The sequence below is a fragment of the Notolabrus celidotus genome, chromosome 19 (assembly GCF_009762535.1).
Source record: "Notolabrus celidotus isolate fNotCel1 chromosome 19, fNotCel1.pri, whole genome shotgun sequence".
Lineage (NCBI taxonomy): Eukaryota > Metazoa > Chordata > Actinopteri > Labriformes > Labridae > Notolabrus > Notolabrus celidotus.
In genome coordinates, this window is record NC_048290.1 from 2,090,955 (window position 1) to 2,110,342 (window position 19,388).

The 19,388-nt window shown below is 42.3% G+C and overlaps 1 protein-coding gene across 3 annotated transcripts; it reads left to right on the forward strand.

Annotated features, from left to right (window-relative positions):
• Nucleotides 1–323: 323 nt before the first annotated feature.
• On the forward strand, nucleotides 324–18,815 carry rilpl1 (Rab interacting lysosomal protein-like 1). 3 transcript variants are annotated; one of them, XM_034709159.1, is made up of 9 exons: nucleotides 339–899; nucleotides 4,559–4,706; nucleotides 5,447–5,565; nucleotides 5,937–6,182; nucleotides 7,571–7,729; nucleotides 10,840–10,890; nucleotides 10,985–11,139; nucleotides 11,350–11,454; nucleotides 17,629–17,920. In XM_034709159.1, exons 1-9 carry the CDS (start codon nucleotides 612–614, stop codon nucleotides 17,750–17,752), a joined length of 1,395 nt encoding a protein of 464 aa, XP_034565050.1. In that variant the 5' UTR covers nucleotides 339–611; the 3' UTR covers nucleotides 17,753–17,920. The 3 variants fall into 3 exon arrangements, with proteins under 3 accessions (XP_034565049.1, XP_034565050.1, XP_034565048.1); XM_034709158.1 differs by lacking the exons at nucleotides 7,571–7,729; nucleotides 10,840–10,890; nucleotides 17,629–17,920 and adding an exon at nucleotides 14,898–15,240 and having other exon boundaries at nucleotides 324–899; XM_034709157.1 differs by lacking the exons at nucleotides 7,571–7,729; nucleotides 10,840–10,890 and having other exon boundaries at nucleotides 17,629–18,815.
• The last annotated feature ends 573 nt before the right edge of the window (nucleotides 18,816–19,388 follow it).

Here is a 19,388-nt window from a genome sequence, read left to right on the forward strand (position 1 = left end):
AGTATTATTATTATTATTATTATTTGGATGTGTCCAGGCAACAGATTTTTTTCCTTGCCTCATACTATTTGTGCAGTTTTAAAATCCACAAGGTCAAAGCATTTCACTCTCTAAATTATAACTCTCTAGCTTTAATTCACAAGCAATTTACAGTCCCATCATAAACAATGCAAGACTATATGCTAAACCTTATGCAATTGTTGCAGTATAACTATTATTAGCAGCATCGTAATCCTTATTTTAAGTAGTGACATCACTGTAATATAATACTTTTTTTTTCAGTCGTCGTTTATTTTGAAAAGCCCAGCCGGAAGTAGGGAGTGTAAAAATGGCGGACTTGTTCCCGAGCTCCAGACGGACAGGACGGACCTCGATGATCCGGATCTTTATCTCTATAAATCAGACTCTGCTGTTAGAGATGGACTGACTTTAGTTCCTCTGGTTCCTGGTGTTTTAAAGAGTCTTTATTTAATTTAATGACCGACAGGAGGAGAGGAGGAGGAGGTAGAGTTTAGCTCACTCAGCTGAATAGTTCCTCCGGGGGAAGGAAGTTTTCCAGCGGCGGAGGAAGCAGCAGAGGAAGCCGGGCAGGGCCGGACTGTCCCCCCGACATGGAGGACTCGGGCTCGGCCCTGGAGAAGAATGTGGCCGACCTCACGGTCATGGACGTCTACGACATCGCCGCCGTGGTGGGCCAGGAGTTCGAGCGGATCATAGACCAGTACGGCTGCGAGGCTCTGTCCCGGCTCATGCCAAAAGTGGTCCGGGTCCTGGAGATCCTGGAGGTGATGGTGAGCCGGAACAACATCAGCCCGGAGACCGAGGAGCTGAGGCTGGAGCTGGACAAGCTGAGGCTGGAGAGGATGGACCGGCTGGAGAAGGAGAAGAAACACAGGAAGGTCTGAGTCTGCATAAACACAGGCCTCATCAATAAATACCTGCACTCAGATCAATACTGATACTTTAATTATTTAATAAACATCATTATTTACTAAAGTCAGATTACAATAACTTCACTCATATCTATACTGATACTTTTATTATTTAATAAACATCAATATTTACTAAAGTCAGATTAAAATAACTTCAAGTCATCAATACTGATACTTTAATTATTTAATAAACATCATTATTTACTAAAGTCACATTAAAATAACTTCATGATAATTATCTGTCAGCTACAGGAACTTTAATCATTAAGATTTAACTTCATAAACTTCATCAACATACAATACTGTTCCTCTGATTTAACTATACTTCATTATAGTTATATTAAAGCTCCTGTGATGAGTTTATAGCTAGTTATGAAACAGATTAAAAATAATATCAGTTTCATTTGGACCCAGAAATATAAACAAGACCATCATCAGCATAAGATTTGACTTTTTCTGTTTAACTCAACTCATTTTTTATTTATAAAGGCACCTTTAATATGTTCTAGCATGCAGCACAAAGTGCTTCACAAAACAACAGAGACAGAAAATAATAATTTTAAGTAAAAGTGGAAAGGAAAGGAATATAACATACTTAAAAAATACAGTAATGATGAACAAATCAATAAAATAAAATCAGAAAAATATAATAATTATAATAAATTGTATCAGATAAATAGAATAGAACAAAATCATTATAATAAATAAATTAAATTGAATCAGAGAATTATCAGAGAAATAAAATAAAATCATTATAATAAAATAAATACAATATGATCAGATAAATACCAGAAAAATACATTTAAAAATTACATACAATCATTATGATAAAATAAAATGAATAGAAATTAATAAAAACAATTCAAGATTCAAGATTTAAAGGTTTTTATCGTCAATTTCACCGTATATGTGAGGACATACAGGAAAATTGAGATGCTGTTTCTCTCTTCCAACTCTTCAATAGCAAAATTTAAATATAAAATATTAACCAAATACAGAAGAAACCACCTATGTACACAGTGTAGGTAGTGCAGTGTCATGACAACTTAAAATGGACTTATGTAAAACAATGGTCATAAAGGTAATAATGAAGTCCAGGTGAAACAAGGTGAGTCTTTAGTTTTAAGCTCACTGTTTTAATGTCCAGAAGAAGAGAGTTCAGAGTTTTGGTGCATAAAAACAGAAAGCTCTCTGAGGGCCACATGAGGAACATTTAAAGGGAAGTATTGGAGGAGATCAGTGATTATGGAGGAGCTTTAAAAACAATTAAAAGAGCTTTAAATTCTAAAAGAGACAGATAACCAGGTCAGAGTTTGAAGAAGAGGAGTTATGGGATCTGTTTGCAGTACAGCAGTATTTAATGCCTTGTGTTGGTGTCACACAAAGTGATAGATAGATTACAAAGTGATACAAAACAACAACAATAACAAAGAAACTTCAACAATCAGCTGATCAGTCATGAAGCAGAGATTAGAGTCACCTCATGTGTTTCAGACATGATGCAGATTACAGCTTCAGCTCCGCTCTGCAGGGATTCATCCGAGGTCACCGTGCACACACACTGTTGCTTTTTAAGCTTTTTAAGCTTGTAGAATATTAAATGTTAAATTATCATGTGTCAGATTTACAAGAATGTTCTTGCAAGAGACTCTTTGAGGGATTAAAACGGACATTTTCCTCTTAAAATCCTGCAGCTTTCATAAGTGGACATTTAAATGGAGTCATTTTACTCAGGACTCATGAACGCTGAGAGTATCTCAACGCTGCTGTATCTATAATTTAACACTTAAAGGAGCTGAATACTTGTTGCCCACCTGCTTGGGACTGAATTATTAATGATAAACTGCATCAACAGGTTCTAAAGTCCTTTAATATTTCATTAATATAAGTGTGTGAATTTAAAAGTGCAAATTAAATGCTGACAAACCTAATTTTATAGTTTTAGAAAACAAACCAGTCATATCTAATAGTTGCACTTGCAGATTTACATCATAGGAGACATGTAGGACTATTAGCCTTTGGTTTATACTTCTTATTATTTATTTGACTCTGCCTTTTAGCTGGTTGTGCATGCATCAGTTTGTGCACAGGTTTGTTGAGCAGTCTTGATCCAGTCAGTCAATAAATGAATAAATCAGAGGAGTAGTAAAACTCGTGTTTTGTATTCCAGAGTTAAAGGTAGTAGTTGTGACGTTCTCCATGTGAAACCGTGCTCAGTACTCTGACCGTGTCCTCTCACTCAGAGCAGAGAAATCTACGTTATCACGCTCATGAGACTCGGTTAATCAGTGTTCACCGCCGCTCAGTCACCGTCACGAGAAACTCACACATAAACTTTTTATAGCAGCGAACAGATCTGAGCTTTAAAACCACAACAATGTTCCTGGAGAGCTTCTGAGAGTTTAGAGTCACCTGGTCAGCATCTGAGTCTTTAAACTGAGGATGTCTGTGGGATGATTTCTTCTTCATGGACCTCACAGGTAGAGGGTCATTTATCTCGGTCAGGGATGATGTATCGAGAGCAGGAAGTTCCATCCTCCACCAGCTACTAACTCAAGAAGCTGACACGATAATATTATGATTTAAAGATGATTAAAAAAGAGTCCCTCAGATCTCCCGGTCGGTCGTGCCTCCTTAAACATGAAACCCTCACTGCTCATTTTCTGTCACCTTAAAGCTTTTAATCTGAAGTTTTCCTCCACAGTGTCTCTGTCTGCAGGTCTCATTCAGTCCAGATTGTGTAATCTTGAATCCTTCTGTAATCTGATGACTAATAGGAAACAATCACACACATGACAAATACAGACAGAGTGTGAGAGGAGGAATATTTTCCTGCTGAGTCAGGGAAACATTTTCTATTGGCTGTCATTGTGTATAAAAATATAAACAGGAAGTATCTGCTCATCTTATTCCTTTTTTTTCCCATGATTGGAAATGTTTTCATTTTTAAAAGTAAAGATGCAAAAATGATGACAATATGATAAGAAGGAAAACAGTCAAAAGAACGAAACTAAACCAAAATAATAATAATTTAATTCAATTAATTAAAAACAAAGAATAATTAAAAAAAAGGTTTTCATTAAATTAAATTGAATTGAATTGAAAAAAGGGGAAATATTAAATAAGATAATCCCAAAACAAACAGACAAAATCAAAATGAAACAAACTTAAAAAAAATAATAATTTAAAGATTAAATTAAATTAAATTAAAGAAAGAGGTAAATAAATATGAATAATCCAAAAACACAACAATTCAAAATTAAATTGAATTAAATTAAATGTAATTACATTAAATTAAAAAAGGGGGAAAATAAATAAAAATAATCCCAACACAAACAGACAAAAACATAAAATTGACAGATTGACAATTGAGAAATATTTCACTTTTCATCTGTTTGAATTATCTTTAAGCTTTATAGCTTAACATTTAACTTAAGAAAGGAAGAAATGTCACATCTAGAAGTCCATAAAGAAACCCAGCTGTTGAAGAAGATGCAGAATTTACTCTGAAAGCAGTAAAGAAAACAAATAGCTCTTCATATGATCACACTTAGTCGACAAACATGATCTAAAAGATGTAATAATGTTAATAATGTTGAATCTAAAGCGTGTTTTTCTGTCTGCAGGAGCTGGAGCTGGTGGAGGACGTGTGGAGAGGAGAAGCTCAGGACCTCCTGACTCAGATCGCTCAGCTGCAGGAGGAGAACAAAAGCCTCCTCACCAACGTGTCCGGCAAAGACCCCATGAGTGAGGAGGAGCTGCAGAGACATGAGGGTGAGGACGGGGAGGCCCTCTGCCTGTCTGTGCACCACTTACTGTGACAGTTCATGAATCAAAGCCACAGAGGGAACGCTCACTGTGATACAGAGAGGATGTTTAGAGTTTCCTTTGAGTCTTTTTTAATTTTTAGTTTAAAACTACGGTCCTCATAGCCTCCATGTCTCTTGATCAGCACCACACAATGTGCTGGTGTCACTGTGTTTTCATCCATGCAGGTAGCTCCAAACATGATGAACCTAAAGCTTCTTAAAGCTCCTGTAAGGAACTCTGTGTTTGTGTCAGATTTGGCGCCCCCCTGTGGCTGATTGTGATCTGTACACGTGAAAGCAGCTTTAAAGTTTCCACCTGCTGTTTGTGATCTGGATTATACAGGAAGCTGAAATGTGTTGTGCACCTCCTCCCTCGTCTTTGTTATGCACACACACACACACACACACACACACAGCCGTGCACACAAAGGCAGCCTTCTCTAGTGTCTGACCGAGGGCCAGTCTCGTCTCTGCATCAGAGGCTCTGTGGTGGTTTCACACAGAGGACACAGTCACCCTGACACACTGCACAGACCAGCCTCAGTGTGCCAGCACACCTGCTAGAGTCTCGCACACAAACACACACACATATACACAGACATGCATTCACATCCTCTTCTTTCCTCTTACCATGAAGGATGCAAACTGTTCCTACTAAAAAGTAAATGTTCTGTTTCTTCTCCTCTCTCCGTGTTCTTCATCCAGGTATGACGGAGAGAGAGAAGCAGGTGATGAAGAAGCTGAAAGAAGTGGTGGACAAGCAGAGAGACGAGATCCGAGCGAAAGACAGAGAGCTGACGCTGAAGAACGAAGACATAGAAGCAGTAAGACAACCAGCCAGAGCAGATGCTGTTTTACTCTAAACTGTAAATGCACACTTAGTTTATTCACCTTCACGGCTCAGAGACGTCTGATTGGTCATCTGATTAACTCATCATGACTACATCAAAGCAGACAAAGAGAGATGGAGGTGTTTGGGAGGAGAGAGTGGGGGGAATGCGAGTCAGGAAAAGGTAGAGGACATGAGTCAAATCTTTCGCCATTTCAAGCAGCGATATTTATGCCCCCTAAGTTGTGACAGTTTAAGAACGTCTGTCTTCTCTCTCTCTCTGGTCTTAATCTCATTATTCATCCTCATTGTTTCCGTCTGTCTGTCTGTCTGTCTTTGTCTGCGTGTCCGTCTGTGTTTCTGCAGCTCCAGCAGCAGCAGTCCCGCCTCATGAAAATCAACCACGACCTGCGACACAAGATCTCGGTGGTGGAGGCTCAGGGGAAAGCTCTGATCGAACAGAAGGTGGAGCTGGAGGCCGGCGCTCAGGCGCGGGGGCAGGAGGTCGGCGCACTCCGGCAGGAAATCACACGCTTGAGGGAACGACTTCAAGGAGACCTGCCGGCCCAGAACCCCGAGGAGGGTCCACCTCAGCCGCCCTCACCTGCAGAGGTAACAGATACTGAGCTTAGTTTTACTCTCTTAGAGCTCGGGGAGGGAACTCTTCAAAGAGCAGGAAGAGGGAGATAGATTTTAATACGCATGGCAGGAGAGATAAGAGGAGCAATGAGCAACGTTTTCATATTAAATATAGACTGTGTAAAAAGATGGATGACGTGACAGCTCCCTAAAAATGAAGGCAAACTTTTGGAGCTTGCAGTCCGTGTTGTTTTGATGCCTGGTTAATTTTTTTTTGGTAGCTGCAGGTCAGGCTTCTCCTTCAGCGTCCATTTGATGCAGGAGCATAAACCAGACTTATGGTTGTGCAAAAATCATCTGATAGCAAGTTTTAATAAATTACATTAGTCTAGTAACTTATGGACTTCAGTGGCATACACTTAGCTCCATATAGGAATGGTGCATTATGGGTGAAAATTTGGTCCATTGTCCTTTTACATCAACTTTCTCTCTTTATGTCTTAACTTTTCTAAAAGGTTAAAAAACTAAAATAAAGGATCAATATCCACGTCTCTATTTTTAACCTGAAGCTACAACCAAGAGCTGTTCTTCTGAGATTTGTTTAAAGACATAATTTTTATTTTTATTTATGTATTTATTTATATATTTAATTATTCTTATTTATTTTTATTAGTGTTTTTATATATTTTTCAACGTCTCTTCTGAGTTTTATCGTGTTTCTTTTATTATTTTTATTATATTCCTTTTTTTTAAAAAACTGTTTAAATTTTTTTTTTGTTTATAAATTTTCTATATATTTTTTGTATTTGTATTTATTTTCTTACAGTGTTTTTATGTGTCTTTAAGTATTTTTTAAAGTGTTTTATGTGTTTTATTATAATTATTTTATTGTATTTTGTTTTAAATTAATCGACCTCACTGTGCAGCACTTAAACTTTAATGTTTATTTTTAATGTCCTATATAAAGAAAGCTGATTGGACAAAAGAGAGTGAAATATTTCTCCTCGCTCTCTCCAATTATAAAAACAATCAGCCGGGTCCTGACCCTCCATAAAGCCGCCATAAAACCTCAACGAGATCTAAAAGAAGCTGCATTTATTTGTGAGTTTAAGAAGTGTGGGTCAGCAGATTCCTTCAGGGAGAGACACACCAGCCTTTCCTCCTGTTTACAGTCTTTATGCTAAGCTAAGCTAAGCTAGCTCACTTGCTCTTTTTTGCTGAAGGAATAAGAAAGCAAGAAAGCGTCATGAATAAATGCCGCTTCAAACTAGACGAAGGCTCCAGCTTTGAGAGGGTTCTGATGTTTCTTGTGCGCTCATTATGATAAACAGTAATTTCCCCTGCAGCCGAACAGCAGCATGAAGACATAATAAGCAGGACTGCTCAGTAAACACATATTAAAGTGTCTTTTGCTCCACCAGCGAGGTAAAGCTGCCACAGAGATGTTGGGAGCAGAGGGCTGGTCACCCTCTGAGCTGATGGTGGGGGGGTTTGACCCTCCCCCAAGACCCCCGCCCGGCTCCCTCAGCCCAGAGGGCCATGAGGATGAGGAGGCTGAAGACGAGGCCGTGTTGCTCTGGGTAATAAAAGTGCTAGTTAGAAAACCGGAGTGCTGTGATTGCCCTGAGTCTAACGCCAAACCTGCACACCCCCCCTCCTCCTCCTCTCCGGAGAACAACCGTATCAGTAGAGACAGAAATAAACTAACACTCGCTCGGCCCATGAGGAGGGCTGAAACCGCTCTGCATGAGCGTCCAGGAACTAACAGAGTCTGTGGGATTTCACACCGGTCAGCCAACTGGGTGAGACTTTGTGGTCGACTGCACCGATGACCTTTCTATAAAAAGATCCCTCCCACGGCTCGGCCTCTAACTGCACTTGAAGTTGTCCTTTATTGCACCGTGATCCTGAAACACTGACTGTAGAATCTGTAGTTTAAAGTCCAACTGAAGGGAAACCGCATGTCTGATAAAAACCCAGGTCATGTGTTTTCCTCTGAGCAGAGAAACCAGAAACCAGAAACCAAACCTTCTGGTTCTAAGATTAAACTCTAACTCCTGAATTAGCTCCTTAGAACACCTTTGATTCTCCTTCAGTGAAAATGAAAGTCGTTTCCAGTGAATGATTTTGCTTCAAGTTCCCCAGGATGCATCTGAAATCATATTCTGTTCTTGTCTTTGTTTGGCGACTAACAACGTTAGATTCACTCATTCATAAATATGAACGCTGTGTTTGTTTGTATGGTTTTTGTTTCTGCTTGCTGGACAGAGGTCAGACTGAACGCTCTACCTCCCCTTACTCTTCCATTTTCATGAGGTGAAAAAACAGATAGAAGAGTCTAATAATAAGAAAAGAAGGGTAAGAAAGAGGACAAGGAAAGCAAAGCCAAGGTAAAAAATGCTGTTTGGGCAACCCCCTGCTGGGTCAGGCTGTACGCTCTACCTCCCATTACTCCCCCATCTTCATAAAGGAAGAGAAAGGAAACAAAAGGAAGAGTCTGTAGAGAGAAGAGATGTAAGAACGAACACAGGGATACCAACATGGGTAGGCTTAGCCAGGGAGATAAGGCTGTGTCGGCTGGAACTCACCCAGCTGGGTTCGGCTGTACCCTTTGCCTCCCCTTCCTCCCCCATTTTCTTGAAGGAAGAGGAAGAAAACAAAAAGTAGAGAGAAGAGATGTAAGAAAGAGGACAGGGTAGACTTGGCTAGGGTGAGAAGGCTGTTAGTTTGGGAGCTCACCTTGCAGGGTCAGGCTGTACGCTCTACCTCCCCTTACTCCTCCATCTTCATAAAGGAAGAGAGAGGGAACAAAAAGACGAGTCTGGAGAGAGAAGATATGTAAGAAAGAGGACAGGAAAGGCCTGACCAGGGTGAGAAGACTGTTACGGATAGAGCTCACATCCTGCTGGTTTTGGCTGTACACTCTACCTCCCCCTACTGCTCCATTTTTATAAGGGAAGAGAGGAGAAAATGAGAAAAACCCAGGGAAAAGTGTCCGTAGAAAAAAGTGATATGCAGAGCCAGGGCGAGAAGTTAGATGTTAGAAATGGAACAAGGAAAGCAGGGCCAGCACTATTTGTGCTAAAGCTTGACCTGCTTAGTTTGGCTGTGCGCTCTACCTCCCCTACTCTCCCATTCCCTCAAGAGACTGGAGGAGAGAGGAGAGAGATATCAAAGAGGTGTAAGAAAGAGGACAGGTCAGGGAGAGCCGGAGTGAGAAGACGGTTATGGATAGAGCTCACGTCTCTGGGTTTGGCTGTACGCTCTACCTCCCCTTACTCCCCTATTTCCACAAGTACTGAGAGAACACAAAGAGAGAAGAGTCTGTAGAAAAAAAGAGATGTGCAGAGCCAGGGTGAGATGTTTGGTCCAGCTAGGGCTCCCATGTCAGGTGGGACTGGACCCTCTACCTCCCCTTCCTCCCCCATTTTCTTGAAGGAAGAGGAAGAAAACAAAAAGTAGAGAGAAGAGATGTAAGAAAGAGGACAGGGTAGACTTGGCTAGGGGGAGAAGGCTGTTTGTGCTGGAGCTCACCATTCTGGGTCAGGCTGTACGCTCTACCTCCCCTTACTCCTCCATCTTCATAAAGGAAGAGAGTAAGAGAACAAACAGAAAGAAAGAAAGACAGGAACAGCAAAGCCAAGGTCAAAAGGCTGTTTGGGCTACCCTGGGCGGGTTAAGCTGTACGCTCTACCTCCCCTTACTCTTTGAAGGAAGAGAAAGAAAACAAAAGAAGAGTGTGTAGAGAGAGGAGATGTAAGAAGGAGGACAGGGAAGGCTTGGTCAGGGGGAGAAGACTGTTACAGATAGAGCTCACTTCCTGCTGGGTCAGGCTGTACGCTCTACTTCCCCCTACTCCCCTATTTTCATAAGGAATGAGAGAACACAAAGAAGAGTGTAGAAAAAAGAGATGTGCAGAGCCAGGGCGAGAAGATTGGTCCAGCTAGGGTTCACATGTCAGGTCGGACTGTACACTCTACCTCCCCCTACTCTCCCATTTTCAGGATGGATAGAGGAAAGGAGAAAGAAGGAACGAAGAGAAAGTCTGTAGAAAGGAGAGATGTTAGAAAGAGGACAGGTAAGGTAGAGAGGACAGTTTGGGCTGGAGCTTGACATGCTCGGTTTGGCTGTACGCTCTACCTCCCCTGACTCCCCCATTTTCATAAAAGAACGAGGAGAAAGAAGGAGATGAAATTAACTTTGTGTGGCCCTCAACTTGCACCGTTCCTCCTTATTTAAATCCACTGACTTGTTTGCGTCATTCGACATCTCCTTCACCGCCTTTCACAAACTCCAGTCCAACATCCACGCACTCCTAAACACAAATGTGCCAAATGTGCAGCATATCAAACACGAGACATGCCCATCCAACAGTCAGATGGAAAGAAAAGGAGTGTTTCAGTTGAGTTTCTCCAAGACCGACCTCATAGAGAGATCAATAAATGTGGTTTCAGTTGGACTTGTTTATTGTTTATGGAATAAATGTGATTAAAACCAGAGTGTGTGTGTTTGCTCGGTGCATGAGTGTGAGCTGCATGTGTTGTAGAAGTCTTGAGGTGTTTGTTTAACAGTGAACGTGTAAAGAGTTCAGAGTTGGGACAAAGACTCAGATTGTAGCATAAAGGGAGGGGTGGGGGGTGTATTGGAACAAGGTCTGATGTCTGACTTAGAGTCCACCGTTTGCCACCAGGAGGCGATGTGCGATGAGGACATGCCTGCTGTGTTCCAATATTTTACCAAGGTATCCTCACCTCCTTCCCGCTCTCCTTCCTTCCTTCCTTCCTTCCTCTGCTCAGGTTGTGTTTCCTGTTAGTGACGGGTTTGTCTCTTGACAGGAGGCACTGTGCGAGGAGGAGTCAGGAGGTCTGGACCCAAAGGACCCCAACCGACCCCGGTTCACCCTGCAGGAGCTGAGGGACGTCCTCCACGAGAGGAACGAGCTGAAGGCCAAAGTGTTCATGCTGCAGGAGGAGCTGGCCTACTACAAGAGGTGACTAGAGACCAACATGAGAGTGGGCGGAGCTTCTTTGAACCCGTCCACTGGGTTTGGACTGATGTTTTGTGTCTCTTGTTGGAAGTTGGATGCAGCATATAGAATGAGGCCCTCCTGGCTCACATGCACTTACTTAACATCCAGGAAATATCAAAGGCTAAGAGTTACTTTCTTTACAGCTGGTTAACTTCATCTTGTTGTTTTCAGTGAAGAGACAGAAGATGACTTGGTGACTCCCACTTCCTCCCCCTCACCTGAGCTGAGGTCTCGCTCCCGTTCTTCTGCACAGCCAGAGTCTGGAATCAAGCGCCTGTAAGTCGTGCCTGCAAACACGCTCAGATACATCTGCACATTAAGAAACCCTCACACAGAGAACCTTCCTGCACTTTGATTACTGGATTAAAGTCAGCTTGATTGCTTTGCATGTGCTCAGAAGAACTCTTTAGACGGCCTCTGCATGCTCAAACATTTACATGACACATCCAGAGAGCATGCACATTAAAAATGAGTCACACTGGTTCCTTATTAGAGAACAGACGTCTCTTTATCAGAGGCAGCAGACACATTTCATATGAGTAATAAGAGCTTACTTCCCATTTATATGATAACAGATTTGATTTTTATAGATCATCAGAATGGATTTTGTGCAGATTCCTGTAAAAAGGAAACACATTTCATAAAAAGAAGTTGTGTTTGGGCTCAAAGAACCAGACAGAATAACTTTCATTGGGCATAACTAATAACCGTTCATGTGTACGCCCGCTTCCTGTGTGACTGCTTCCTGTTTGGCCTGAGAAAACACACCACAGATTACACAGCAGCTAAAGTTCAAGTGTCCGGCTGCTCTGGTTTTAGCCACAGATCAAAGTTGATGTCAAAAAATCTGACTTTTATATTATCAACATTTCAGAGCAGTTTCTAAAAATAATATTCATTACGGCAAGTTATGGAAGGCGTAAACTCTGGCAATGAGCATTTTTATTTCTTGACCCTGTTTATTTATTTAGATTTTTTATTTAAAGGGACAGTGCATATCAATGAACATTTCAGTGTAGCACCCGTGTACAGTTGTGCTCATAAGTTTACATACCCTGGCAGAATTTATAGTTTCTTGGGTAGTTTCTGTTGTCCATCCATCCATCCATCCATCCATTATCTTGACCGCTTATCCCTTTAGGGGTCACGGGGGGCTGGAGCCTATCCCAGCTGGCTTCGGGTGGAAGGCAGGGTACACCCTGGACAGGTCGCCAACCTATCACAGGGCTAACACAGAGAGACAGACAACCACTCATGCACACACTCACACCTACGGGCAATTTAGAGTGATCAATCAACCTGAGCATGTTTTTGGATTGTGGGAGGAAGCCGGAGAACCCGGAGAGAACCCACGCATGCACGGGGAGAACATGCAAACTCCACACAGAAAGGCACGCGCCCCCGGCCGGGGATTTGAACCAGGAACCTTCTAGCTGTGAGGCACCAGCGCTACCCACTGCACCACCATGCAGCCTAGTTTCTGTTGTCTTTATGATATATAAAAAGTAAACACAGTTGTTTGATTAAAAATTTTGCTTCACCCAACCACTAACCATCCATCCATCCATCCATTTTCTTCCGCTTATCTGGGGTCGGGTCGCGGGGGTAGCAGTCCAAGCAAATTGACCCAGACATCCCTCTCCCCGGCGACACTTTCCAGCTCCTCCTGGGGAATCCCGAGGCGTTCCCAGACCAGGCGGGAGATATAATCCCTCCACCGCGTTCTGGGTCTACCCCGGGGCCTTCTCCCAGTTGGACGTGCCCGGAACACCTCTAAAGGGAGGCGTCCGGGAGGCATCCTTATCAGATGCCCGAACCACCTCAGCTGGCTCCTTTCGACACGGAGGAGCAGCGGCTCTACTCCGAGCTCCCTCCGGATGTCCGAGCTCCTGACCCTGTCTCTAAGGCCGAGCCCAGACACCCTTCGCAGGAATCTCATTTCAGCCGCTTGTATCCGCGATCTTATCCTTTCGGTCGTGACCCACAGCTCATGACCACAGGTGAGGGTTGGAACGTAGTTGGACCGACTGGTAAATCGAAAGCTTTACCTTCTGGCTCAGCTCCCTCTTCACCACAATGGTCCGATACAACGTCCGCATCACTGCTGACGCCGCACCAATCCGCCTGTGGATCTCACGCTTCATTTTACCCTCACTCGCGAACAAGACCCCGAGATACTTAAACTCCCCCACTTGGAGCAAAGTCTCACTCCCCACCGAGAGAGAGCAATCCACCGTTTTCCGGCAGAGAACCATGGCCTCAGACTTGGAGGTGCTAACTCTCATCCCGGCCGCTTCGCACTCAGCTGCAAACCGCCCCAATGCCCGCTGGAGGTCCCCGCTCGAGGAAGCCAACAGAACCACATCGTCTGCAAAAAGCAGACCATGAGTGAAAAAAAACTTTTTCTCTTATCATTCATATTCTCTGAAAAATGGCCAAAAAAAATCACAAATTCTGCCAGGGTATGTAAACTTATGAGCACAACTGTAAGTATGCCAGTTAGCCATAAGGCAAAAAAATAAAAAATAGATCATGTGATCAATCAGTCGCCTACTGTGACAAACTAGAAACATCTTATCTAGTCATAAATGTTAGTTTTTAAGCAACACTTTGAACAGAGAGATATTTGACTCAGAGGCTATGACTGAGGAAGTTATCTAGAACTGTGAATATTACAAAGCAGGGCGATGATGATGTTGTTGTTTCTTATTATTGTGACTTGATTTATTTAAGAATGAAAATTGGCTGAATATCAATTTAAAAATACATTTATTTACCTATAGTTTCCTACACAGGACGGCTACTTTAAAGGGATATTTCAAATTTTTTGAAGTGGGTTTGTATGAGTTGTATGTCACTTGTAATTGTGCTAGCAACAACAGCTACTGCTCAGCTTGGCCCCTTTAATGAGAAACTGCCTGGAGAAGCAGCGCGCAAGCTAGGCTACAGTTATCTGCAGATGGGGCCAAGTCTGCCACCTAATTTAGCTCATTTAAAGAGACTCAGACCTGAGCATTCAAATCGATTTAGGTGTACACTCTGCTGAGATATTTTTAAGCACTTTACTTTGCCACCAGAAAGCACACTAGTAGACAAAGTGTCAGTGTTTGTGGAGCATGCTGTTACACACTTCTTCAGTAGTCAGCAGAAGTTTCAGGCTTTAAAACGGACTCAGACATTACTAATAGTCTCTGATTGTCCCGTTTGTTCATAAAGAGTCATCCTCAGTCTGTTTCATTACGTATTAAGTCCAAATAAATTACACAAACATTAAATATTCACCTCTGTGACCACATCTTGCTGCTCACCTGTTTGTCTTTGAGCACCAACATCACCTTAATCCACCTGTTTTTGCACCACTGTGTGTGCTTCTGGGTGTTTTGTGTCATATTTCTGCACAACACAAACCCTTCTGTGTGAAATGATTCTCCTCTCTACAGCTTCACTCTCTTACCTTCACACTCACCTCTCACTTATAGATTAGCACAGTCACAGGTCAGGTTCAGCACACACACACACACACTCATCTGTCCAAACTCAGCAGAGTGTTTTTACGTGCCTGCTCCTTCCTCTCTGAACTCACAGCATGACTTCTTTTGGTTTGTTGGGACTTTAAATAAAGTCAGAGGTCAAAGGTTGATGTGGTCCCTGTCTCCCCCCCTCTTCTCCCCCCTCTCTTCCTGTTTGTGCCTGTGTGTGTCTGTACCTCTGTGTAACAGGATCTTCACAGCCATTATGCCGATGGTAGCGGCTGGTTTGATCCCAGATGACCCCACTTTACAGCCAATCAGACGTCTCGTATCTCTTGTATGACTTGTTATTTGGTTGGCTTCAGTCCGTCACTTCGTTACCTAACAGCCTCATCCCCCCTCTTTGCATGTGCCGGGCTGCTTTTCCCACCTGTGCTGTATTCTGATTGGCTGATTGTGGGGCTATCTGTCTGGTTTTGTGGATCATAAAGAAAAATCAGCCAGTCAGAATATGAACATGTCGTCTGATGTCGTCTCGTCTCTTTCCCCACTGACCACCTTAACACCTCCTCTGTGCTCCTCTGTGCTCCTCTGTGCTCCTCTGGGCTCCTCTGTGCTCCTCTGTGCTCCTCTGGGCTCATCTGTGCTCCTCTGGGCTCCTCTGTGCTCCTCTGGGCTCCTCTGGGCTCCTCTGTGCTCCTCTGGGCTCCTCTGTGCTCCTCTGGGCTCCTCTGTGCTCCTCTGTGCTCCTCTGTGCTCCTCTGTGCTCCTCTGTACTCCTCTCTGCTACTCTGTGCTCCTCTGTACTCCTCTCTGCTCCTCTGGGCTCCTCTGGGCTCCTTTGGGCTCCTCTGGGCTCCTCTGTGCTCCTCTGTGCTCCTCTGTGCTCCTCTGGGCTCCTCTGGGCTCCTCTGTGCTCCTCTGGGCTCATCTGTGCTCCTCTGGGCTCCTCTGTGCTCCTCTGTGCTCCTCTGTGCTCCTCTGTGCTCCTCTGGGCTCCTCTGTGCTCCTCTCTGCTCCTCTCTGCTCCTCTGTGCTCTTCTGTGCTCCTCTGGGCTCCTCTGGGCTCCTCTGGGCTCCTCTGTGCTCCTCTGGGCTCCTCTGTGCTCCTCTGGGCTCCTCTGTGCTCCTCTGTGCTCCTCTCTGCTCCTCTGTGCTCCTCTGTGCTCCTCTGGGCTCCTCTGTGCTCCTCTGTGCTCCTCTGGGCTCCTCTGGGCTCCTCTGGGCTCCTCTGTGCTCCTCTCTGCTCCTCTGTGCTCCTCTGTGCTCCTCTGGGCTCCTCTGGGCTCCTCTGTGCTCTACACTCACTAAGTCATCTGCTTTGATGCAACAGGAAGAATTTAATTTCCAACTTAAACACAATCAAATAAATATATAACAAAAGATTATGCAAAAAACATAAACATTATGTTTAATTATAATACATAATGTATAATATTAATACATGTGACATAATTATGTCACAGAAACAAGTTATTATCTTTTTGTAGCAAGATCATTATGTTGTCAAAACAAGATATTTATGTTGTTGGAAGAAGATAATTATGTTGTTGGAACAAGATATTTATGTTGTTGGAACAAGATATTTATGTTGTTGGAACAAGATATTTATGTTGTTGGAACAAGATCATTATGTTGTTGGAAGAAGATAATTATGTTTTGACAACAAGATCATTATGTTGTCAAAACAAGATATTTATGTTGTTGGAACAAGATCATTATGTTGTTGGAAGAAGATAATTATGTTTTGAGAACAAGATCATTATGTTGTCAAAACAAGATAATTATGTTGTTGGAACAAGATCATTATGTTGTTGGAAGAAGATAATTATGTTTTGAGAACAAGATCATTATGTTGTGAGAACAAGATAACTATGTTGTGAGAACAAGATCATTATGTTGTGAGAACAAGATAACTATGTTGTGAGAACAAGATCATTATGTTGTGAGAACAAGATCATTATGTTGTGAGAACAAGATCATTATGTTGTGAGAACAAGATCATTATGTTTTTGGAACAAGATGATTATGTTGTGGGAACAAGATCATTATGTTGTGAGAACAAGATAACTATGTTGTGAGAACAAGATCTTTATGTTGTGAGAACAAGTTAATTATGTTGTTGAAACAAGATATTGATGTTGTGAGAACAAGATCATTATGTTGTGGGAACAAGATAATTATGTTGTGAGAACAAGATCATTATGTTGTGAGAACAAGATCATTATGTTGTGAGAACAAGATAATTATGTTGTGGGTACAAGATCATTATGTTGTTGGAACAAGATCATTATGTTGTTGGGACAAGATCATTATGTTGTTGGGACAAGATCATTATGTTGCGGGAACAAGATAACTGCCTTTTTCCCACAAGTTAGGCACAGGCTAGTTTTTATTTCCAACCAAGTTAAGATATTATCTTGTGGAAACAAGATTACAACTTGTGTGTGCGCAAGATTTTTTATCTTGTTCTCATCATAATTGACGATTTTGTTCATATAAATATTTATTAAGCATTTCACTGGAATCGTCAGTTTGTGAGAAACATGAGCGCCCTCTGCTGGGGCTCATCATGTAGTTAACTCACAGTTACAGAATTATTTAATTGATTATCGTTATTTGAGTGAACAAGATACACAGGGTGAAATCTGACCGCTTATGGGACTTCAGGGACTCCATGGTCCCTTATTGATTGATGTAAATCTGATAGGATTACCTCTCTGCCTCATCAGACTCATGCCTTGATGCAGTCTCTGTTCTGTGCATTAATTATGAAAGTTATCTCAATAATCTGACTTAAAGTAACAGTTTTTAAGATCTGATGTTTCAGTTAGTAACTCTCTAACACTGCTTTAAAACGACTGATATCTCCTGCACAAACAAACAAACAAACAAACACGTATCTGTAAATATCTGTCATCTGACGCCCCTCTCACACGTCCACTAAGACTCCTCCTTCCTCTGTCTCCTCTGGTCTCAGGTTTAGTTTCTTCTCCCGGGACAAACAGCGGGGCTCGCCGAGGAGCGCGCAGTTCGACGGCTCGTGGGCGGGGAAAGACGACGTGTACACCGAACAAGCACAGGAGGCGTTACAGCACATGTAGAGAGACGGGACAAACGCCAAAAAAAAAACTGTTTAACACTCCATGTCCATCGCTCTAAAGACGGCTTGTGAAGAATCATCTGCAAAACAAAAAAGCACAGCAAAGTGACTCAGCGCTACTAAGATCTCACCTCTGCTCACCGTGAGGAGGAGGAGGAAGAGGAGGAGGAGGAGGAGGAGGAGGAGGAGGAGGAGGAGGAGGAGGAGGAGGAGGGAAGAAGAAGAGTGAACGTGTCCTACAGTATGTAATCTGAGGAGTTTATTCAGACGCCTGAGAACCTGAACGTGTCTTAGAGAGTAAACGTTCAGATAGTGTGTCTCTAAAGGTGCATTCAGACCAAACATGACGCAGAGATGACAGGAGGGACACCTGTGATAATCTGACAGGTTGGAATGTGCTTCTGACTTTTAGAGATAAGCTAGAGATGCTTCTCTTAGGACGTATCATGCCGTCTTAGTTTCTGTGAATACTATACAAATGTCTTATCTTAAAGCTCTGATGGCGACATTAAGTTTCTCCACCTCTCCTGAATCTTCGTCCCAGTTGCACAAAACTTATTGGACTGGATTAAGTCTTAAAAATGGAAAAGGAAGGAGACAGATTGGATCAGATTTGTAGTCCAGTCTTGTTTTAATCTGGATTAAACTTCCAGCTTGTGATGTTCACAATTTTGAAGTCCTGACCAAAACAGAAGGCTGGATTACAGGAACTAAATCTATGAAAACTGACAGAGGTTAAACTTAACCCTCCTGTTATGTTGCGGGTCAAATTGACCCTTTTTAAAATTAAAACATCTTACATAGATACTGGTTGTGGGTCAATTTGACCCTGCAGTCACAGTGGAGGCTAAAAGGCTCAGAAGTGTCAAATACTAAATGTTCCTTTGAAACTGTGTTAATAAAAAAACAGTGAGTTATCCTCATTGAACCATGATCTGTGAGAATTAAAGAACACCCCTGCACTAAATATTGATTTAAATGTTTAGTAATGGAGTTAATAATGAGATTTAATATATATATATATTTGGATTATTTTGGGTTCTGACACTTTTGAATCATTAAAGGCCCTGTGAGGAGTTTTGAACTGGCTGAGAAACAGACTGAAAATGATACTGATGACTCTTTATAACCTTCAATAGCAAACAAGTCCATCAGCAGCAACACTGGCACCTTCTCTGTTGTAATGTTTAATGCCTGAAACCGCCCTGGGGGGGTAGGTGTCAGACCAGATGATGGACATCTTGCTTCAGAAACAGCCTTTATTTGACTGTTTTCATGGAAAGTAATCACATTGCCTGATAAAGTTGACTGTTGAGCACAACAGGAAGAGGCTTTTGTTGAAAATACTACTTTTGCATGTACAGGACAAGAGATAAGAGGCATCACTTTGTCTACAAGGGGGCGCCAGAATCAATACAAAACAAAAGTTCCTCACAGCACCTTTAAAGTTGACCCTGTCCCTGAGAAACGAACATAACAGGAGGGTTAACAATGTTTTTAAAATTATGTTCATACTTAAAACATGTTCTATAATCTATAATCTATAGTTTGCACTTTAATTTAAAATGAAGTGGACATCAGGACTGTTTGAAATAAGTGAAAGGATCTTTCAGTGTGTGTGTGGATTTTGGCGCCCC

Coding starts and splice junctions, on each gene's coding strand:
- rilpl1 (XM_034709159.1), top strand. CDS start 612: ATGGAGGACTCGGGCTCGGCCCTGGAGAAGAATGTGGCCGACCTCACG. Junction 6,183..7,570: donor AGCCGCCCTCACCTGCAGAG/GTAACAGATACT, acceptor TTGCTCCACCAG/CGAGGTAAAGCTGCCACAGA. Junction 11,455..17,628: donor GAGTCTGGAATCAAGCGCCT/GTAAGTCGTGCC, acceptor CTCTGGTCTCAG/GTTTAGTTTCTTCTCCCGGG.